A 23,285-nucleotide genomic window follows, 5' to 3' on the forward strand; every position below is an offset into this window, starting at 1 on the left:
TATGAAGATCCAAATTACAGAAAGACCCCTTATCTGGAATATCCTTGGTCCCGAGCATTCTGGATAATGGGTCCTATACCTGTACGAACTGTTAGATATTATTGGCAAGGTTGAATATATAATATAACATTTTGTATCCCCTTTAGATAGAGCCCATAGGCTTCCTGTTTAGCCTTTTCCTCTATTTCTTAGGGAGCATGTACAGGGATATAGTATTCCCTGTGTAATTAACCCCACTGCTGTGCTACATAGTGAATGGCATTAGCACTGGAGCCCTACAGAGAGCCTCCCAACCAATGCAGGCTAAAGGCTTCAGTTCCTTTCTACTGTTCCCTGCCCCTGACCCCTTTCCCTCCCACCCACCCATGCACAATGATAAGCCAACGCCCCTAAGAAAGAAGCAAAGCGCAAGGGAGAGGTCACTGCACAGCTGCTCTACTTCTGCTTCACTTCTAGGGATCCAGGGATCCAGGAATTATGGGGGCCATTCTACTGTTCAGCTGTCTCCTCTCTTCCATCATAGCCAGAGGTAAGTGCTTTTCATGTACTGTCTCTTTAAAAATATATATATATATATCTATAGTAACAGTCACTATAACTGCCCCTCGCCTAATAACTGACTCTCCCTGATGGGGCAAATTCATTCAGCTGAATATTTGCATCAAGTGGCACTGATACAATACACTTTGATACAATGGATTTTTATATATATATATACATATATATATATATATAATTGCCTTCATTTGGGTCAGTTTATTGGATTTTCAAAACCCTTGTGAACTGGAGATTGTGCTATAAATTGTGTGTAAACAATCACACACACACACAAATACCCTTTGTATTAAGATTGTAAGCTCTTTTGGGCAGGGCTCTCTTCACCTCTTGTATCGGTTATTGATTGCTTTATATGTTACTCTGTATGTCCAATGTATGTAACCCACTTATTGTACAGCGCTGCGGAATATGTTGGTGCTTTAAATGATAATAATAATATCATTGTATCCAATGTGTATATGTTGCTGCATATGCCCCGCTGTTATTGTACAGCTCTATGCAATATGTTGGAGCTTTTTAGGCTGTTTAATAGCCTGCAGAAATCTGATTAATATAAATACACAGGTCCTTGGGCTCAGGGAGAGCAGAATTCAACCTCCACGTCCGTCACTCCGCACAGCTCCGTGGGGCAATACGGCTCTCAGCTTTAATACACGGACAGATGTTTGGAAAAAAACATAGCTGTATTTGTTGGAGACTTAATGACTGAAAATGTGCTGAGAATTAAGATTATACTTGTTGTTTGTAAAGTGAACTACCCCTCATCCCTTTATAGTCTATTTTATACTGCTTTTATCCAAACTAAACAGACAGGTTGGAGATTAGTGGTGCCAATAGACTGGCAAGTTTAGGGTGGATACAGGTCTCTCTATATCATACAGGTATGGGATCCCTTATCCGGAAACCCAATATCTAGAAAGCTCTGAATTATGGAAAGCCTGTCTCCCATAGACCCCATTTTTAATCAAATAATTCAGATTTTTAAAATTGATTTCCTTTTTCTCTGTAAAAATAAAACAGTGCTTTGTATTTGATCCCAACTAAGATATAATTACCCCTTATTGGGGGCAGAACAGCCCTATTGGGTTTATTTCATGGTTAAATGATTCCCTTTTCTCTGTAATAATAAAACAGTACCTGTACTTGATCCCAACTAAGATATAATTACCCCTTATTGGGGGCAGAACAGCCCTATTGGGTTTATTTCATGGTTAAATGATTCCCTTTTCTCTGTAATAATAAAACAGTACCTGTACTTGATCCCAACTAAGATATAATTACCCCTTATTGGGGCAGAACAGCCCTATTGGGTTTATTTCATGGTTAAATGATTCCCTTTTCTCTGTAATAATAAAACAGTACCTGTACTTGATCCCAACTAAGATATAATTACCCCTTATTGGGGCAGAACAGCCCTATTGGGTTTATTTCATGGTTAAATGATTTCCTTTTCTCTGTAATAATAAAACAGTACCTGTACTTGATCCCAACTAAGATATAATTACCCCTTATTGGGGGCAGAACAGCCCTATTGGGTTTATTTCATGGTTAAATGATTCCCTTTTCTCTGTAATAATAAAACAGTACCTGTACTTGATCCCAACTAAGATATAATTACCCCTTATTGGGGCAGAACAGCCCTATTGGGTTTATTTCATGGTTAAATGATTCCCTTTTCTCTGTAATAATAAAACAGTACCTGTACTTGATCCCAACTAAGATATAATTACCCCTTATTGGGGCAGAACAGCCCTATTGGGTTTATTTCATGGTTAAATGATTCCCTTTTCTCTGTAATAATAAAACAGTACCTGTACTTGATCCCAACTAAGATATAATTACCCCTTATTGGGGGCAGAACAGCCCTATTGGGTTTATTTAATGGTTAAATGATTCCCTTTTCTCTGTAATAATAAAACAGTACCTGTACTTGATCCCAACTAAGATATAATTACCCCTTATTGGGGCAGAACAGCCCTATTGGGTTTATTTCATGGTTAAATGATTCCCTTTTCTCTGTAATAATAAAACAGTACCTGTACTTGATCCCAACTAAGATATAATTACCCCTTATTGGGGCAGAACAGCCCTATTGGGTTTATTTCATGGTTAAATGATTCCCTTTTTCTCTGTAATAATAAAACAGTACCTGTACTTGATCCCAACTAAGATATAATTACCCCTTATTGGGGGCAGAACAGCCCTATTGGGTTTAATCAATATTTTATTGATTTCTTAGTAGACTTAAGGTATAAAGATCCAAATTACGGAAAGACCCTTTATCTGGAATACCCTAGGTCCCAAGCATTCTGGATAACAGGTCCTATACCTGTACTACATGCCACCTTTACCAGCACTATTACTTTTTGTACTCCAATTGGCACCAATCAATGGTACAGGTTGAAAATCCCTAAAGTGTATTTTGACCAGAGAGGGGGGTTACACAATACAATTTATAGAGAATCAGCAGTTGGAAATAGAAGGCAAAGAGCAGGTTGCACTGTTTAAACAGCCAGAACTGAACTGTCGGACCCACAAAGCCAATTAAAGAGTCATCTTCCAGCTCATAGCAGCAAGGGATATAATTCTCCAGTGGGCTTATTTGACCCCAAAAGCCAAATGTATGTATGTATGTGTGTATATATGTATGTATGTATGTATGTATGTATGTATGTATGTATGTATGTGTGTATATATGTATGTATGTATGTGTGTATGTATGTATATATGTATGTATGTGTGTATATATGTATGTATGTATGTATGTGTGTATGTATGTATGTATGTATGTATGTATGTGTGTATATATGTATGTATGTATGTGTGTATATATGTATGTATGTATGTATGTATGTATGTATGTATGTGTGTATATATGTATGTATGTATGTATGTATGTGTGTATGTATGTATATATGTATGTATGTGTGTATATATGTATGTATGTACAGTATGTATGTATGTGTGTATATATGTATGTATGTATGTGTGTATGTATGTATGTATGTATGTATGTGTGTATGTATGTACAGTATGTATGTATGTGTGTATATGTATGTATGTATGTATGTATGTATGTATGTGTGTATATATGTATGTATGTATGTATGTATGTGTGTATGTATGTATATATGTATGTATGTGTGTATATATGTATGTATGTACAGTATGTATGTATGTGTGTATATATGTATGTATGTATGTATGTGTGTATGTATGTATGTATGTATGTGTGTATATATGTACAGTATGTATGTATGTGTGTATATATGTATGTATGTATGTACAGTATGTATGTATGTGTGTATATATGTATGTGTGTATGTATGTATAACTTTATTTATAAAGTGCCACAAGGGTACGCAACGCTGTACAATCTTACAATATACACAATTACACACAGGGAGGGCAAGTGTTATAATAAATACAATAAATAAGTATAAATACACAGGGAGTAAGTGCCATGTAGTATGAGACACAATAGGAAGGAGGTCCCTGCCCCATAGAGCTTACAATCTAAGCGAAATTTGGTGAATCTTGCGTCAGAGATGGAAGCCAATGGGTCTGCCAACCAAATGACACTTTGGGCCTTAATTGGTGTTGGCTTACTTATTGGTAAGTGTATTTCCCAGACCTGCACATTCTTAGAAAAACAGTTGGCTGGCAGACTATACTTAGTTGGCAGCTGGAATGATTAACAGTTCAGGGACCAGAAGGTCACCCAACCCCTTCGTACTTGGGCCTCCGGTGTGAGTGAAGCAGCAGGAATGTGCTGAGTACAAATGAAGTACATACAGATATACCAGCCATGGAATGTAAGTGATGGAATGGATTTGGCTTAGTAGCCTTATCTGACCCCCCCAAGAAGTAAATTGGTCAAAGAGCTTGAATCAAACTCACTTGTGTTAAAATGTTATGACAACAGAGTTGATGTAGCGCAGAGCAGGCCAAGCGGCTGGGTGCCCTAGGCAATCTGGCTGGCCACGTTGCCCCCTCCCCTACATGTGTAATGATAACACAGGGGGGCAGGGGAAGGAGCCAAGTGATCCATGGCAGTGGGGGGGGGATTAAGGGTAGACAGAAAGAAAAAGTATGTGCCTAGTGCCTTCCTGCTGTTTTGCCCTAGGCACGTATGTATGTATGTATGTATGGATGTATGGATGTATGTATGTATGTATGGATGTATGTATGTATGTATGTATACATGCCTCTTCTGCCGGCCCCTAGTTCTGACCCTGATATAGCACTGATACCTTAGTTGGGATCAAGTACAGGTACTGTTTTATTATTACAGAGAAAAGGGAATCATTTAACCATGAAATAAACCCAATAGGGCTGTTCTGCCCCAATAAGGGGTAATTATATCTTAGTTGGGATCAAGTACAGGTACTGTTTTATTATTACAGAGAAAAGGGAATCATTTAACCATTAAATAAACCCAATAGGGCTGTTCTGCCCCAATAAGGGGTAATTATATCTTAGTTGGGATCAAGTACAGGTACTGTTTTATTATTACAGAGAAAAGGGAATCATTTAACCATTAAATAAACCCAATAGGGCTGTTCTGCCCCCAATAAGGGGTAATTATATCTTAGTTGGGATCAAGTACAGGTACTGTTTTATTATTACAGAGAAAAGGGAATCATTTAACCATTAAATAAACCCAATAGGGCTGTTCTGCCCCCAAAAAGGGGTAATTATATCTTAGTTGGGATCAAGTACAGGTACTGTTTTATTATTACAGAGAAAGGGGAATCATTTAACCATGAAATAAACCCAATAGGGCTGTTCTGCCCCAATAAGGGGTAATTATATCTTAGTTGGGATCAAGTACAGGTACTGTTTTATTATTACAGAGAAAAGGGAATCATTTAACCATTAAATAAACCCAATAGGGCTGTTCTGCCCCAATAAGGGGTAATTATATCTTAGTTGGGATCAAGTACAGGTACTGTTTTATTATTATAGAGAAAAGGGAATCATTTAACCATGAAATAAACCCAATAGGGCTGTTCTGCCCCAATAAGGGGTAATTATATCTTAGTTGGGATCAAGTACAGGTACTGTTTTATTATTACAGAGAAAAGGGAATCATTTAACCATTAAATAAACCCAATAGGGCTGTTCTGCCCCCAATAAGGGGTAATTATATCTTAGTTGGGATCAAGTACAGGTACTGTTTTATTATAACAGAGACAAGGAAATTATTTTTAAAAATTAGAATTATTGCTTATAATGGAGTCTATGGGAGATGGCCTTTTCGTAATTTGGAAGTTTCTGTATAACAGGTTTCCGGATAAGGGATTCCATACCTGTACTTCTATGGCAGGCAGTAAAGACAGGGCAGCCTTGCACAATGTCATCAGTAAATGGGGATGCTGCCCTGGCTGGATTTGAACCTATGAGACCAGTACTACAGGGCAGCAATGCTAAGCACAGAATCACCGGGCTAGCACGTATGTTAGTATGGGTGCCCCTGGGATAATGGCCCAGCTGTAAAGGGTTCAGCTCAGGATGGGGACAGTAGGGCAAGTTGATACGAGTAACCCCCAGATGTGGGCTACACTGACTTCTTTGTGTGATATCTATTCTCCATATAACAATCTAGCCCCCACGCATGGGTTATAAAGGATAAAAATCCTTTTCCGTCAGCGCTTCGTGCAATGGCCACGCACATGTCTCAGCAGGAAATCCCAGGGCACAATTCCCTCATGTCGATTCTGGAAAGTGGAATTCCAAGGACTGAACCAAATCTGCTCCTCACTCACCAACTCTCATGGTAAAAAAAGAACACAAAGCTTTAGCCCCCCCTCCCTCCTTCCTTTAGGAGGCCCCCAAGCTCCTTCTGTAGCTTACACATAACACACCCATCCTTACTGTCTCCCAGGGGGGGCACATATACAATGTAGGCAGGGAGGAAGGGAGTAGGTACCCATGGTGATTGAATACAGGAAAGCTTGGGTTTTAGTCAAAAGATTACTTTATGGCAAAGTAAAAGATTTTTTGACCCCTTCCTGTTGCCCCAATAATTTATTTAATCCTTAGGTTTTATTTTATTCAACATCTCCCCCTCCTCTAAGAAGGTGTACTTACCTCTACAATCAACAGCATTTACTAATCTGTATTAAACAGAGAACTGAGTACTCACATCTATTCTATTCAGTGGGCCACTGAGAAGTCTGTGCAATGCTCTGCAGGAGAACTGGGTGCTGAGCTTAAGAGTTCCTGAGTGTCTGTGCAATGCTCTGCAGGAGAACTGGGTGCTACAGAGTTCCTGAGTGTCTGTGCAATGCTCTGCAGGAGAACTGAGTGCTACAGAGTTCCTGAGTGTCTGTGCAATGCTCTGCAGGAGAACTGGGTGCTACAGAGTTCCTGAGTGTCTGTGCAATGCTCTGCAGGAGAACTGAGTGCTACAGAGTTCCTGAGTGTCTGTGCAATGCTCTGCAGGAGAACTGGGTGCTACAGAGTTCCTGAGTGTCTGTGCAATGCTCTGCAGGAGAACTGAGTGCTACAGAGTTCCTGAGTGTCTGTGCAATGCTCTGCAGGAGAACTGAGTGCTACAGAGTTCCTGAGTGTCTGTGCAATGCTCTGCAGGAGAACTGAGTGCTACAGAGTTCCTGAGTGTCTGTGCAATGCTCTGCAGGAGAACTGAGTGCTACAGAGTTCCTGAGTGTCTGTGCAATGCTCTGCAGGAGAACTGGGTGCTACAGAGTTCCTGGGTGTCTGTGCAATGCTCTGCAGGAGAACTGGGTGCTGAGCTTAAGAGTTCCTGAGTGTCTGTGCAATGCTCTGCAGGAGAACTGGGTGCTGAGCTTAAGAGTTTCTGAGTGTCTGTGCAATGCTCTGCAGGAGAACTGAGTGCTACAGAGTTCCTGAGTGTCTGTGCAATGCTCTGCAGGAGAACTGGGTGCTACAGAGTTCCTGAGTGTCTGTGCAATGCTCTGCAGGAGAACTGAGTGCTACAGAGTTCCTGAGTGTCTGTGCAATGCTCTGCAGGAGAACTGGGTGCTACAGAGTTCCTGAGTGTCTGTGCAATGCTCTGCAGGAGAACTGGTTGCTACAGAGTTCCTGAGTGTCTGTGCAATGCTCTGCAGGAGAACTGGGTGCTACAGAGTTCCTGAGTGTCTGTGCAATGCTCTGCAGGAGAACTGGGTGCTGAGCTACAGAGTTCCTGGGTGTCTGTGCAATGCTCTGCAGGAGAACTGGGAGCTACAGAGTTCCTGAGTGTCTGTGCAATGCTCTGCAGGAGAACTGGGTGCTGAGCTACAGTGTTCCTGAGTGTTTGTGCAATGCTCTGCAGGAGAACTGGGTGCTACAGAGTTCCTGAGTGTCTGTGCAATGCTCTGCAGGAGAACTGGGTGCTGAGATACAGAGTTCCGGGTTGTCTGTGCAATGCTCTGCAGGAGAACTGGGTGCTACAGAGTTCCGGGTTGTCTGTGCAATGCTCTGCAGGAGAACTGGGTGCTACAGAGTTCCTGAGTGTCTGTGCAATGCTCTGCAGGAGACCTGGGTGCTACAGAGTTCCTGAGTGTCTGTGCAATGCTCTGCAGGAGAACTGGGTGCTGAGCTACAGAGTTCCTGGGTGTCTGTGCAATGCTCTGCAGGAGAACTGGGAGCTACAGAGTTCCTGAGTGTCTGTGCAATGCTCTGCAGGAGAACTGGGTGCTACAGAGTTCCTGAGTGTCTGTGCAATGCTCTGCAGGAGAACTGGGTGCTGAGATACAGAGTTCCGGGTTGTCTGTGCAATGCTCTGCAGGAGAACTGGGTGCTGAGCTACAGTGTTCCTGAGTGTTTGTGCAATGCTCTGCAGGAGAACTGGGTGCTACAGAGTTCCTGAGTGTCTGTGCAATGCTCTGCAGGAGAACTGGGTGCTGAGATACAGAGTTCCGGGTTGTCTGTGCAATGCTCTGCAGGAGAACTGGGTGCTACAGAGTTCCGGGTTGTCTGTGCAATGCTCTGCAGGAGAACTGGGTGCTACAGAGTTCCGGGTTGTCTGTGCAATGCTCTGCAGGAGAACTGGGTGCTACAGAGTTCCTGAGTGTCTGCGCAACGCTCTGCAGGAGAACTGGGTGCTGAGATACAGAGTTCCGGGTTGTCTGTGCAATGCTCTGCAGAAGAACTGGGTGCTACAAAGTTCCGGGTTGTCTGTGCAATGCTCTGCAGGAGTACTGGGTGCTACAGAGTTCCTGAGTGTCTGTGCAATGCTCTGCAGGAGAACTGGGTGCTACAGAGTTCCTGAGTGTCTGTGCAATGCTCTGCAGGAGAACTGGGTGCTACAAAGTTCCGGGTTGTCTGTGCAATGCTCTGCAGGAGAACTGGGTGCTACAGAGTTCCTGAGTGTCTGTGCAATGCTCTGCAGGAGAACTGGGTGCTACAGAGTTCCTGAGTTTCTGTGCAATGCTCTGCAGTGCCCTGGCATTTTAATACACAAAGGCCCCAAAAGCCCCCCACAGGCCTAATAAACAGTATCTATCTATAGCATCTTAGTCTGGCATTAGCCAGAGGGGACCATATGATGTAGTGACACAGGGGGGCCATATAGAGGCGCTGGGTGATGTAGGAGGTGCAGGGGAAGACTAGGGTGGGTACAGGTGCAGCTGAGATATCCCATATTGGAATTGCTAAATGTGTCCATTATTACTTGCCTTAGGTACATGCCACTTCTGCCCTAGCCCCCCCCCCCCTTCCCCGAGTGCCCCGAGTGCCCCGAGTAGGATGGATAATGCCGAATCGGAACAAGTAAAGCCAATGTACTTTTAAAATATGTCGTTAGATGAAACCTTTCCTTGGCTGCAACACGGCAGCGTTAAACACATACAAATACAGTATATAGTGGGGGCTTAGTAAATTTGCAGCCCCCCCTGCATTCCTACACTGTATTCTGCCCAGACCTGCCCCATTGTATTGATTCTCTGCAGCAAAATCATTGCTTTTGTCTTTCCCAGCAGCACATTCCATAGGGAGTCGGTGAAATGCTCTGCATAAATCAATCCGGTGCAATCGCTTTGCCCCAACATTTGTCTTGATAAATACATTGTTTAATAGGGGATTCCGCCCCGGCAATGAGGAATGCAATGGGGTGGGAGTTGCTGGGGGGGTTCCTGCAATTTGGTGCTTGTTTATGGCTCATGCTTCTTTCCCAAGTCATTAAGACTAACAGGAATGCTGAGATTTACTGCTGCCCCCCCCCCCCCCCCCATAGGGCACCCTCCCCCACCCTTGCCCTTGGCTGGGAAAAGTAACCTCTAACGAGCTCTGTAAGCTAATGCCGACCTGCACTTCTGGATATGCTTTCCCATTAGAAAGCCAAGGGCCCCATTTATAACTGGGACCCCCCCAGAGCTGAAGGTGAAAAATTGCAACAAATAGTCTAAAAGTGTTCCCTAAATATTAGTAGAAATAGAATTGCTGACTTAGAAACAATAATACAGAAAAATATTATATATTATACATGTTACTGTGTTGATATATTATAGGGCTGCTGTAGCTGCCGGCTTGTACAACAGTTATAGGTTGACATGGAAGCCCTTAGAAGTTCTGCTATGGTTTGCAGCAATGCTGCAAACTCTTCCAATCAGATTCTGTCCTCAGCTGTTCGTGGGTAGACCCCTCAAATTTATTGGCCAATATGAAAAATTGACCTGACCAATGAGGTCACAGGTTGGTATGCACTAGTGATGACCCGGCCGACCTGAAACCCACTGAACTCGCAGAATGGGTGGCATTTGGCCAAGAAGGTAAGTCCCAGGTGTGGGTTCAGAGGTCAGGCTTCAAGCAGGACCCCTCTTGTTTGATGATGTAATAGTGATGACCCCTCCCCTATGATGGTTGACCCTATCCATGCAAGGGGACTCAGGTCAGGAGTGGGTTATAAACTAGAAGAGGACTTCAGGCTGGGTTGGGAAGTAGCAGGTTAGGGTTCAGAGGGGTGGCCGATCAAACTTCAAGCAGGACCCCTCTTGTTTGATGATGTAATAGTTATGACCCCTCCCCTATGATGGTTGACCCTATCCATGCAAGGGGACTCAGGTCAGGAGTGGGTTATAAACTAGAAGAGGACTTCGGGGCTGGGTTTGGAAGTAGCAGGTTAGGGTTCAGAGGGGTGGCCGGTCAAACTTCAAGCAGGACCTATCTTGTTTGATGATGTAATAGTGATGACCCCTCCCCTATGATGGTTGATCCTATCCATTAAAGGGGAGGTCAGAAGTGGGTTATATAAACTAGAAGAGGACTTCGGGGCTGGGGTGGAAAGTAGCAGGTTAGGGTTCAGAGGTCAGGCTTCAAACAGGACCCCTCTTGTTTGATGATGTAATAGTGATGACCCCTCCCCTTTGATGGTTGATTCCATACATTAAAGGGGACTCAGGTCAGGAGTGGGTTATAAACTAGAAGAGGACTTCGGGGCTGGGGTGGAAAGTAGCAGGTTAGGGTCAGGTCCGGGATATAACATTTCTGACCCCCTTATAACTAGTCTGCACTTCCACCTGTGGTTCTGAGCAATCAGTGCTGGACCTAGTCTATAGCAATCTGCGATTTGGCCAACAACGTGTGTGACCCAACTGCCCGAATATCCAGAAGACCGGCTGTGTAGCCCACGTTACACGGGTCAGGTTAGAGAACATGGAGATAGTCAAGCAGTAAGAATAATCAACTGTAATATTGCGTTCCTGACCCCCATGCCCAGTCTTCCTCCTCCCTAAGGGTGGAGACACACGGAGCTACTAGTAGCAGCTACTAAAACAGACAATGCTGAGCATTTACTGATAATTGTCCCTATGTGGGTTTTAGCAGAGGCAATTCTCAGTATTGTCTATGGCAGGGGATTTCCTGGCATTTAGTAGCTATGAAAAAGTAGCTGCAACTAGTAGCTCTGTGTGTCTTTACCCTAATGATGCTACAAACAGGATTTCCATGTACAGGAGGTCACATGGGATCAGGGTTATGGAGCCAAATGGCCATTAGGGCAGGATCTGGGAACTCCTTCCTGTAAGCGGTCAGTCTGGGAAGAAAGTTCTTTATGCTCTCACATGTTTATCTTTGCTTATCTGCATTCGCCACACATATCTTAATGGCGACGGAAGGAAAGTGGGAATAATGGCAGCTAAACCATCTATATAAGGTCAAGAGACCAGAGGAAAACCACAAGAACCTTTGGCCAATGAATGGCGGCCCTGCTTCTGAACCGTGCCTAATTATAGTACTAGCTAGGTCTGCTACTTGCCCTTTGTGTATAACTGTAAGCATAGTCCCTGGCTCTTTGTAAAAACCATTGTAGTGCTTTGTCCAACGATACTGCTGTCTGCAATGAACTAGGAGTAAAGGTCCCCATACAAGGTAAGATCCGCTAAGCGAGCGGATCTTCCCCCGATATCCCCCCCTACGGGTGGGCGATATCGGGGAGCCTGAAGTTAAAAAAAATAATAATCCGATCGTTTGGCCCCGGATTATGTAGGCGGCAATGGGGCAGTCGGTTCGGGGACCCCAACAACGAGGCGATGCCCCCAACAACGATCCGACTGAATCTTTTAACCTGGCCGATCGATATCTGGCCAGATATCGGTCGGCCAGTCTGCTCGTTTCTGCCCCTACACGGGCAGACAAGCTGCCGAGTCGGTCCAAGGGACCCATATCGGCAGCTACAATCGGCCTGTGTATGGGGGCCTTAAGAGTTACCATTGCCTGGTCCTTGTCTACTAGAGATACCAGCCATATTACTATTGATAAGCCACCAAAAATGTCCAGTTATGGCCAGGGTCGGACTGGGGGGGTGCAGCCCCAGGGGCCCTGCAGGTGCCCCCGTCAGCTGTGTCCCCTAATCTCCCCCCCTCCAGGGGCCGCCCTAACCCCCCCACCCAAATGGTCAGGCAGGGGGAGCGCCAGCACGTGTTGGACTGGGCCACTGGGGTCCACTAGGGCTGGGGCCCACCGGGATTTTTCCCCGGTGTCCCGGCGGCCCAGTCCAACCCTGGTTATGGCTACTAAGAGAGAGACAGAGAGTAATACAATCCAACATATGGTACCTGCACATTATCTCATTGCATAAGGAGGAGGTTGCTGAACTACAACTGGGTACTGCGAGATCTCTACAATATCAGTTTTTTGTCACAGTGCACTTTATTCAATTCTTTCTGATTTATTTATGAATTTTTTTTAATTGTTTTTTTTTTCATGTCTATTTTTATTGTATTTGTAATTTATTGATTCTTAAGTAGCCTGACCAGTCACTAATGAATGATATGTGTTTATGATATGAAGTAAAGGGTATCTGAATTCCACACTGAGTTGTTTTTGCACATACTGTTAATGTTGAGTTTTTTTTTCTAGTTTTCAAGATATTAGCCGTTTTTATACTTGGCAGAATCCTGAGCCGCTCGGCATTTGCGAGTAGATAATATCAGCACAAAGCCTAGAGACACTTGGAGTCCGTTACACTAGAGATCCCAGGCCTCATTATTATCAGTGCTCCAGTGCAGTAACCATGGAAACCAACACACAGTTCCTTTTGCTTGACTGACTCCATTAAACTAATGTTAATAGTTAAGCTACAGCACTAATGTCTAATTCCCCCTTAGTTATCCAGTGTGGCCCTAACTGACAGTGACCTAACTAAAGGCTCCCAAGCAAATGTTGCTCTAGGGCCCCTATCAGCATGTCACTAAGGGCCCCACAGAGGGGATTCAGGCTTTATACAGGGCTGGAACTAGGGTTGCCACCCTGACAGTATATGCCCTGCCAGTAAATCCCCACCTGGAGCCAGGGCCGCAATTACAAACTTACCAGCAAGGCAATTCCTCCCTTCCCTAGCCCTCTCCACTGCCATATTCCCCGTTATAAGGATCGTCCCACCTATGCCCATTAATTTCCAAGTCCACTCCACCCCTTTCCCGGCCCACACCAACCGTTTCCTGGCCCACACCAATCGTTTTCCGGCCCACTCCACCCGTTTCCCGGGCCCACACCAGCCATTTCCCGGCCCACACCAATCGTTTTCCGGCCCACTCCACCCGTTTCCCGGGCCCACACCAGCCATTTCCCGGCCCACACCAACCGTTTCCTGGCCCACACCAATCGTTTTCCGGCCCACTCCACCCATTTCCCCGGCCCACACCAATCGTTTTCCGGCCCACTCCACCCATTTCCCCGGCCCACACCAATCGTTTTCCGGCCCACTCCACCCATTTCCCCGGCCCACACCAATCGTTTTCCGGCCCACACCACCCGTTTCCCGGGCCCACACCAATCGTTTTCCAGCCCACTCCACCCGTTTCCCGGCCCACACCAATCGTTTTCCGGCCCACTCCACCCGTTTCCCGGCCCACACCAATCGTTTTCCGGCCCACTCCACCCGTTTCCCAGGCCCACACCAGCCATTTCCCGGCCCACACCAATCGTTTTCCGGCCCACTCCACCCATTTCCCCGGCCCACACCAATCGTTTTCCGGCCCACTCCACCCGTTTCCCAGCCCACACCAATCGTTTTCCGGCCCACTCCACCCGTTTCCCGGGCCCACACCAATCGTTTTCCGGCCCACTCCACCCATTTCCCGGCCCACACCAATCGTTTTCCGGCCCACTCCACCCGTTTCCCGGCCCACACCAATCGTTTTCCGGCCCACTCCACCCGTTTCCCGGGCCCACTCCACCCGTTTCCTGGCCCACACCAACAGTTTCCTGGCCCACACCAACCGTTTCCCGGCCCACACCAATCGTTTTCCAGCCCACTCTACCCCTCTCCCGGCCCACACCAACCGTTTCCCGGCCCACTCCACCCCTTTCCCGGCCCACACCACCCCTTTCCCGGCCCACACCAACCGTTTCCCAGCCCACACCAACCGTTTCCCAGCCCATTCCACCCATTTCCCAGCCCACTCCACCCGTTTCCCGGCCCACTCCACCCGATTTCCGGCCCACTCCACCCGTTTCCCGGCCCACTCCACCCGTTTTCCGGCCCACTCCACCCGATTTCCGGCCCACTCCACCCCTGTTTTCCGGCCCACTCCACCCGTTTCCCGGCCCACACCACCCACAATAGTATTGTAGGATGTGCCTAGTTATACATGGGTGAGCTGTCAGCCAATGAGGATCAAATGTGTGCTGGCAACTTCACCCCTGTGTTTGGGTAACTGAAGGGGGATAGGAAAGTTCCGTCATGGTGCATCACATGCTAGGGAGGCCATAGTGATATCAGTATCATGGCAATGCCCTGTGTTGTCTTGTACCCTATCCAAGGAGCCAGTAACTGGGCACCCTGTACCTATGAGCACCCTGTACCTATGGGCACCCTGTACCTATGAGCACCCTGTACCTATGGGCACCCTGTACCTATGAGCACTCTGTACCTATGGGCACCCTGTACCTATGGGCACCCTGTACCAATGGACACCCTGTACCTATGGGCACCCTGTACCAATGGACACCCTGTACCTATGGGCACCCTATACCAATGGACACCCTGTACCTATGGGCACCCTGTACCAATGGACACCCTGTACCTATGGGCACCCTGTACCAATGGACACCCTCTACATTACATTATTACATTACATTAACATTTATTTATAAAGCGCCAACATATCCCGCAGCGCTGTACAATAAGTGGGTTACATACATTGGGCATACAGAGTAACATATAAAGCAATCAGTAACCGATACAAGAGGTGAAGAGGGCCCTGCCCAAAAGAGCTTACAATCTACAAACTCTACCTATGGGCACCCTGTACCTATGGGCACCCTCTACCTATGAGCACTCTGTACCTATGGGCACCCTCTACCTATGAGCACTCTGTACCTATGGGCACCCTGTACCTATGGGCACCCTGTACCTATGGGCACCCTGTACCTATGGGCACTCTGTACCTATGGGCACCCTGTACCTATGGACACTCTGTACCTATGGGCACCCTGTACCTATGGGCACTCTGTACCTATGGGCACCCTGTACCTATGGGCACCCTGTACCTATGGGCACTCTGTACCTATGGGCACCCTGTACCTATGGGCACCCTGTACCTATGGGCACCCTGCAATGCGTGCAGCTCTGGCAAAGAGGAGAAGAACAGGCTTTGGCTTTGAGTTTAAATGCACTCATATACTCTCATATTTCTCATATTTCTCATGATGTGAGTTTATTTCCCTCCAGACTAACGTTCCCTCCCTGTGTCTCTTACAGGTTCCTCCCTGCAGTGCGTAGAATGTATGAATCAAGAAGGTGAGACCTGTACCGGGGCCTTGGTGACGTGTCCAAGTGGGGACTATGTCTGCTCCTCAACCTACACCCTGACCATGATGCGTAAGTACAGACTATCTTCCAGATGAATTAATGCCAAAGAAACCAATTTTCCCCAAATAGCTATGCTTATTATTATCTCTATACCCTGCTGAGCCACGATAAGGTCCAACCAGGGAAGCCTTCTCATAATGAACCTACTGGGGGCCAATATCTTCTTTAAAAATACCCCCCTCCCTTTAGTAAGTGCTATTGGACCTTATATTGCGTCCCCCATCTCTGCTGCTGGAGTGATATTTGGATGGGGGGGGGGCAGTACTGATCCAACAGCAGATTCTACGCAACTTTTCAATATACATTCACTATACATTTACACTGGTTTTAGAGCAATGGCTATTAAAAATAGTATTTATCTGGCTTATATTCTCTGCACTGCTGGTTCTGACTGCTCAAACCATGTAGCAGCGGCCAGCTGATCAATGGAACTGGAGGAGAACTGACTTCTGAGCAATTATGCTTACAAATAACATTCATTTTCTTTTCATGGATGTATACGCCAAAGTAGCTTAGAATGGCATACTTTATTCTTGGGTTTTGGGTGAAGTTCCCCTTTAAAGAAAGTTTACATTGGCTGTGTTTGAATTCAAAATAACCAGAAATAATTTGCCCTTCTGTTAAAGTTACGATGTTCATTTAAGAACTTGTGGGGTGTGGGTGTTGCTAGGCAACATGAGAGAAGGGGATACCCCCCTGTTGTTGTCCTTTCCAATAATGTGACTGCTGCTACATTCCCATAGTCCTTTGCAAATAACATCTTTACTGTTCCGTAGAGGGGGCAGGTACCAGCAAGCAGTTTGTCAGACAGTGCGAAAGTCGAACGAGTTGTGGGAAAGCCGGAAGCATCACCATGCCCGGGGGCAGGATTAAAAGCAACTCCGCATGTTGTTCCACCGATGGCTGCGATCCCGGAACCATTTCATGTAAGTCTTTTCCTTTCTCCATGTTGGTTAATGCCTGTTCCATAGCACCATTAAGTTATTGACCTGAGGTTGGTGGACCTTCCCCATGTTGGTTAATGCCTGTTCCATAGCACCATTAAGTTATTGACCTGAGGTTGGTGGGCATTGGCCTTCCCCATGTTGGTTAATGCCTGTTCCATAGCACCATTAAGTTATTGACCTGAGGTTGGTGGCCATTGGCCTTCCCCATGTTGGTTAATGCTTGTTCCATAGCACCATTAAGTTATTGTCCTGAGGTTGGTGGCCATTGGCCTTCCCCATGTTGGTTAATGCCTGTTCCATAGCACCATTAAGTTATTGACCTGAGGTTGGTGGCCATTGGCCTTCCCCATGTTGGTTAATGCCTGTTCCATAGCACCATTAAGTTATTGTCCTGAGGTTGGTGGGCATTGACCTTCCCCATGTTGGTTAATGCCTGTTCCATAGCACCATTAAGTTATTGACCTGAGGTTGGAGGGCATTGACCTTCCCCATGTTGCTTAATGCTTCTTCCATAGCACCATTAAGTTATTGACCTTAGGTTGGAGGGTATTGACCTTCCCCCTGTTGGTTAATGCCTGTTCCATAGCCCCATTAAGTTATTGACCTGAGGTTGGTGGGCATTGGCCTTCCCCATGAGGGGTGGGTACGGGTTCCCTTTTGATCATCAAGTCTAGTAGATACAGTGAGACATTCTGGACAGAGAGACCAGATAGGGTGAGACATTCTGGACAGAGAGGCCAGATAGGGTGAGACATTCTGGACAGAGAGGCCAGATAGGGTGAGACATTCTGGACAGAGAGGCCAGATAGGGTGAGACATTCTGGACAGAGAGGCCAGATAGGGTGAGACATTCTGGACAGAGAGGCCAGATAGGGTGAGACATTCTGAACAGAGAGGCCAGATAGGGTGAGACATTCTGGGCAGATAATATATATGTATCACCAAAGCGACCCATATGTGGTCTCCAGTATAAAACAGAGATACTGGTCACAGTCTTTATAGCCTTCATTATATGACATCATCAGTTGAACGTTCTGTAACCGCAATGGATTATGGGAATAGACCAGCTAGACTTGCAACTTTACTCATTCTATCTCTTATTCAGTTCCACCCGATAAAACTGGAAAGAACGGGCAAGTTTGTGAAAGCTGCTTAGCTATTGGCTCCGAGACCTGCAGCTCGGTGACCCCTATGGAATGTACCGGAGAAGAGACCAGTTGTATCACACAGATCACTTCCATAACAGGTACGGTGCAACCAGGCGTATCTACAGCAAGTAACTGTTCTAAAATGGGATTAAAAGGCAGGGGGATAATGGTAGTGTCCTAATGTCAAATGGAATAAACCATTAATGTGAATTTTTTACAGTTGTGTCATCACCTTGGTCCCAATGGTAAGACATTATTCTGTGGGCACCATGTAGCTGTGAATGTAGCCCATACAATTCACTGTCTTTGTAACTTTGTTACTGCTGCTGTTTATGATAATCAGTTGATAGTATATTAGGAATTTGGGTGGCAGCACCCTCTGTAAAGGTGGCCATACACTGTGCGAAGTCACCAAACGAGTGGATCGTCTACCAATACGCCCACCTATGGTGGGTGATATAGAGATAATTCAATCGAATTGAAACGGCAGGTGTATGGGCTGTCGGACCAAGCATCAACGAGCCAATGTGGTCCCTGATCCAATGGCAAAATCAAACCTATCCAATCGAGATCTGGACAATTTTAGGCCAGACATCAGTTGGGTAGGTCCAATTGGTCCGAAGGACCCAAAACGGCAGCTGAAATCTGCCAAGCTGTGGCCACCTTAACAGTGCGTTTAAATCTGAAAGTTTATGGGCCTTGACCTACCTATAGCCAATGTATTAGGACATCTTAAGTCACAGTATATGGGAAGTCTTTACTCTAGACTCCTCTCCGTGACCAAATTATTGTAGGAAAGAAGCAAAATTCTGGGATCTGGTAATCCCCCAGTAGATATCATTTACACGTCTGGTTGCTAGGACATTGCCTCACCCCTAAACAGCTCAATCATGACCAACCAACAATGTTTCTGTAATACTTGCCCATCAAAGTCATAACCTGGTTCCTAAGGAATGAAAAGACATGACCCTACTTGGCCTTTTTTCTCCACAGGTCTGGTATCCACTAAAATGGCTATTCGAGGTTGTTCAACAAAAGAGATCTGTGATGTTGGAAGCCTGGATACAGATCAGGATGGGATGAAGATGAAGATCACTGTCACGTGCAGTAAAGCTATTGGCCTTCAGCAGAGCCTGTTCCTTCTGGCTCTATCTGGACTTGTTCTTCTGAACCTGTTGTCTTAGGACCATGGGCAGTTCTGTTTCTAGATTCACACATATCTTGCCTGTCACTATATGACTGTATACCAACACTTATGATAAAGATTTAAATTCGTTTTAGTGCATCACAAATGTTTTGATCAGAAATTTGATCAGAAATTTATTTTCCAGAATGTATCATCTGGAAACCCCTACAAATATAGATATCTGGTATGGCCAGACACACTTTCCCCTGTTGTTTAATGTCAGCTGAGACATTTACTCTTGAAGAGAGTCGGCAGCCGGCCGATTGGCCATACTAACAACAGACTGCATGAAGCAAAGTTAACATTTCAAGAGTTCTAGGTTCATCAACAGTGCCATCTTGCCTTCTGGCTGCCCACAGTCTCCCAGTCACTTTGTGCATGGACATTCTAGCTTGTTCCTCACTTGAGCAAGCTGTCATCAGGTCTATAGATGGCCAACGTCCCCATATGCCAGTTGTTGCACTGGTAGACATTTCTGAGAACCTGAATGTCATTTCTTTTAAATCAGGAAATGGTTCCACCAGTGACCTCTGATGTGGACCAACCACAAAGCTGCCTCCAGTTTTCCTACTCATTGGTCCAACACTGTTACTTGCCTTGACTACAAAGCCCTGTTTTCTGCGTAAAACTTGTTGACTCTATATACACATATATATTTTTTTACTATACTCGATGATTCTGACTTTTTTTCATTGGCACGATTCTAACAGAGCTTTCCCATTGTTCTCCTTTTGATTTGGTTTTATTGGTTCCTACCCTTTACAAGTTGATTTTGCCTGGGTTTGTGCTTAAGCTTGTATAGATTTAGGCTCTTTCTGCACTGATGGGCATGTCTATCAACTTCAAAAATAAAATGCTCCCCTTTGCTCCCTTGGATAACCATGTCCAATTTAGCTAAAATCTATATTTATTAGTCAACAAAGCACTGACACCCTTGTCTATGTTCTTCATAGCCTATGGTCACATTTCTAAAGGTTTCATGGAGGGATAAATATAGTACATATCTCTTGTTAGGTGCTTAATATACTATCTTATATTCTTGATTGTATCTATAATAGAAAATGATATATAAGTGTAAATAATGGGTGGTGCTTTTGTCTTCTGCTCTTAAAGAATGGAGTTCAGGCTTAGCTGCTTTCTGATGCCTATATGGAGAACTCAGGGATACCTACTTGCCACCACCATCACCACCCTTACCAGGCTTCAGAATCAATTTTCTTCAACCCTGCATTGAAATATACAACATTTATACAAGTGTTTGTCAATACATACGGCTTTCTAGCTTGGGGACCCAAAACCATCAAAGGTGGACTTATAAGAATTATACATTCATTTACAAATAGGGTTGGGGTGTCCTGTAAAATGCACTGATGTTGGAAGAGAGACCCCAGGCAACAGGCATTTGTTTAAAGATTGATGGGAATGTCTAATACTGAACAGGAAGATCAAAGTCATGATTGGCATTGGAACAGAACCCCTTGTATGCAGTACCTAGAACCCTTTTCCCCCGTTCTGTAATTTATCTTCTTTAAAAGGTAGACACTTACAATTTATCATTCTTCATGTTTGTTCTCCTAGAGCAGTGATCCCCAACCAGTGGCTCAGGGGTAACATGTTGCTCCCCAACCCCTTGGGTGTTGCTCTCAGTGCCCCCAAACCAGGGAGTTATTTTTGAATTCCAGAAGTTTTGGTTGAATAAAGACCCAGTATAGTGCCAAACAGAGCCTTCTATAGGGTACCAGTCCACATAGGGGCTACCAAATAGCCAATCACAGCCCTTATTTGGCACCCCAGGAGTATTTTTCATGCTTGTGTTGCGCCCCAACTCTTTTTACAAGTAAAGAAAGTTGGGGACTACAGACCTAGAGGCATTAAGAACCTTCTAAGGTTCCATCTGACAGTCCTAAACACATCAACACAACACACAATATTAAGTATTTGTTATAGTTGTAACCAAATGTCTCACCATCAAAGGTTATACCATAATATTATTCATCATCCCTTCTAATAAAGCATGTAAAGAGATCCATCACAACCTCCATATTGTACTTGTCCATCCTCACCACCTTCGCTGATTGGCTCCACACCCACGAATGTCTGAATACTATCTGTAATGGTCGTGCCATTTTTATACTATTGGCTGATGTCTCCTTATACGCTGTTTCTAATAATGAATAAACGTATCCCATACACACAATGTTGTCTGCCATCATTTTAAAGTAAAAAGTATGATTATGAGAAGTTAAATCCGGCCCTGATAAGGGGTAATTATATCTTAGTTGGGATCAAGTACAGGTACTGTTTTATTATTACAGAGAAAAGGGAATCATTTAACCATGAAATAAACCCAATAGGGCTGTTCTGCCCCAATAAGGGGTAATTATATCTTAGTTGGGATCAAGTACAGGTACTGTTTTATTATTACAGAGAAAAGGGAATCATTTAACCATTAAATAAACCCAATAGGGCTGTTCTGCCCCCAATAAGGGGTAATTATATCTTAGTTGGGATCAAGTACAGGTACTGTTTTATTATTACAGAGAAAAAGGAATCATTTAACCATTAAATAAACCCAATAGGGCTGTTCTGCCCCCAATAAGGGGTAATTATATATTAGTTGGGATCAAGTACAGGTACTGTTTTATTATTACAGAGAAAAGGGAATCATTTAACCATTAAATAAACCCAATAGGGCTGTTCTGCCCCCAATAAGGGGTAATTATATCTTAGTTGGGATCAAGTACAGGTACTGTTTTATTATTACAGAGAAAAGGGAATCATTTAACCATTAAATAAACCCAATAGGGCTGTTCTGCCCCCAATAAGGGGTAATTATATCTTAGTTGGGATCAAGTACAGGTACTGTTTTATTATTACAGAGAAAAGGGAATCATTTAACCATTAAATAAACCCAATAGGGCTGTTCTGCCCCAATAAGGGATAATTATATCTTAGTTGGGATCAAGTACAGGTACTGTTTTATTATTACAGAGAAAAGGGAATCATTTAACCATGAAATAAACCCAATAGGGCTGTTCTGCCCCAATAAGGGGTAATTATATCTTAGTTGGGATCAAGTACAGGTACTGTTTTATTATTACAGAGAAAAGGGAATCATTTAACCATGAAATAAACCCAATAGGGCTGTTCTGCCCCAATAAGGGGTAATTATATCTTAGTTGGGATCAAGTACAGGTACTGTTTTATTATTACAGAGAAAAGGGAATCATTTAACCATGAAATAAACCCAATAGGGCTGTTCTGCCCCAATAAGGGGTAATTATATCTTAGTTGGGATCAAGTACAGGTACTGTTTTATTATTACAGAGATAAAGGAAATCGTTTTTAAAAATCAGAATTATTTGCCTATAATGGAGTCTATGGGAGATGGCCTTTCCGTAATTTGGAACTTTCTGGATAACGGGTTTCCAGATAAGGGATCCCATACCTATATATTGCCTCCAGGACATATGGCATGACAAATATGGTACCAATTTAATTCATAATAACCCAAGAACACAATGTAGGGTGAATACATTGTAAATGTTACTGCTAGATAGTAAAGTATTAAATGGGAACCTTTATAGAATCAGCCATACTTAGCAACTTTTGAATTGGCCTTCATTTTTTATTTGTTATAGTTTTTGAATTATTTGCCTACGTTTTCCAGTTTTGAAATGGGGGTCACTGATCCCGGAAGCCAAAAAAAACTATTACTCTACGAGGCTCCAGTTTTGTTGTTATTATTATATTTTATTACTTATCTTTCTATTCAGGCCTTTCTTTTTCATATTACAATGTCTTAGTCATACCAATGCTTGGTTGCTAGAGTCATTGTGACCCTAGCAACCAGAAAGTCACTAAAATTCCAAACTGGTGCGCTGCTGAACACATAGCCTAATAACTCAAAAAACTAATAAAATAAGACCAATTGCAAGCTGTCTCAGACTATCACTATTTACATCACAATAAAAATGAATTCAAAGGTGAACGTTATTTCCGAAACAAAATCTACTAATGCAGATGTACAACAAAAGCAGGTTTATTCAATGACGAGTCCTAAGATTAAATGCAATTAGACGATCCCGCCGGGCAGTATTGGTCCCTATGACTATAAACAGATGGAATATAAAATATAAAGCCAAGGCCCTGAGGACACAATGTAG

The 23,285-nt window shown here is 44.3% G+C and overlaps 1 protein-coding gene across 1 annotated transcript; it reads left to right on the forward strand.

The window, feature by feature from the left end:
• Positions 1-438: 438 nt before the first annotated feature.
• Positions 439-21,316, forward strand: LOC100145442 (uncharacterized loc100145442). Its single transcript, NM_001126896.1, is given in 5 exon segments — positions 439-529; positions 15,728-15,847; positions 16,615-16,764; positions 17,891-18,031; positions 18,927-21,316. Coding segments are annotated over 5 exon segments (654 nt in total). The 5' UTR covers positions 439-477; the 3' UTR covers positions 19,118-21,316.
• The last annotated feature ends 1,969 nt before the right edge of the window (positions 21,317-23,285 follow it).

Source organism: Xenopus tropicalis, chromosome 7, assembly GCF_000004195.4.
Source record: "Xenopus tropicalis strain Nigerian chromosome 7, UCB_Xtro_10.0, whole genome shotgun sequence".
Classification (NCBI taxonomy): Eukaryota; Metazoa; Chordata; class Amphibia; order Anura; family Pipidae; genus Xenopus; species Xenopus tropicalis.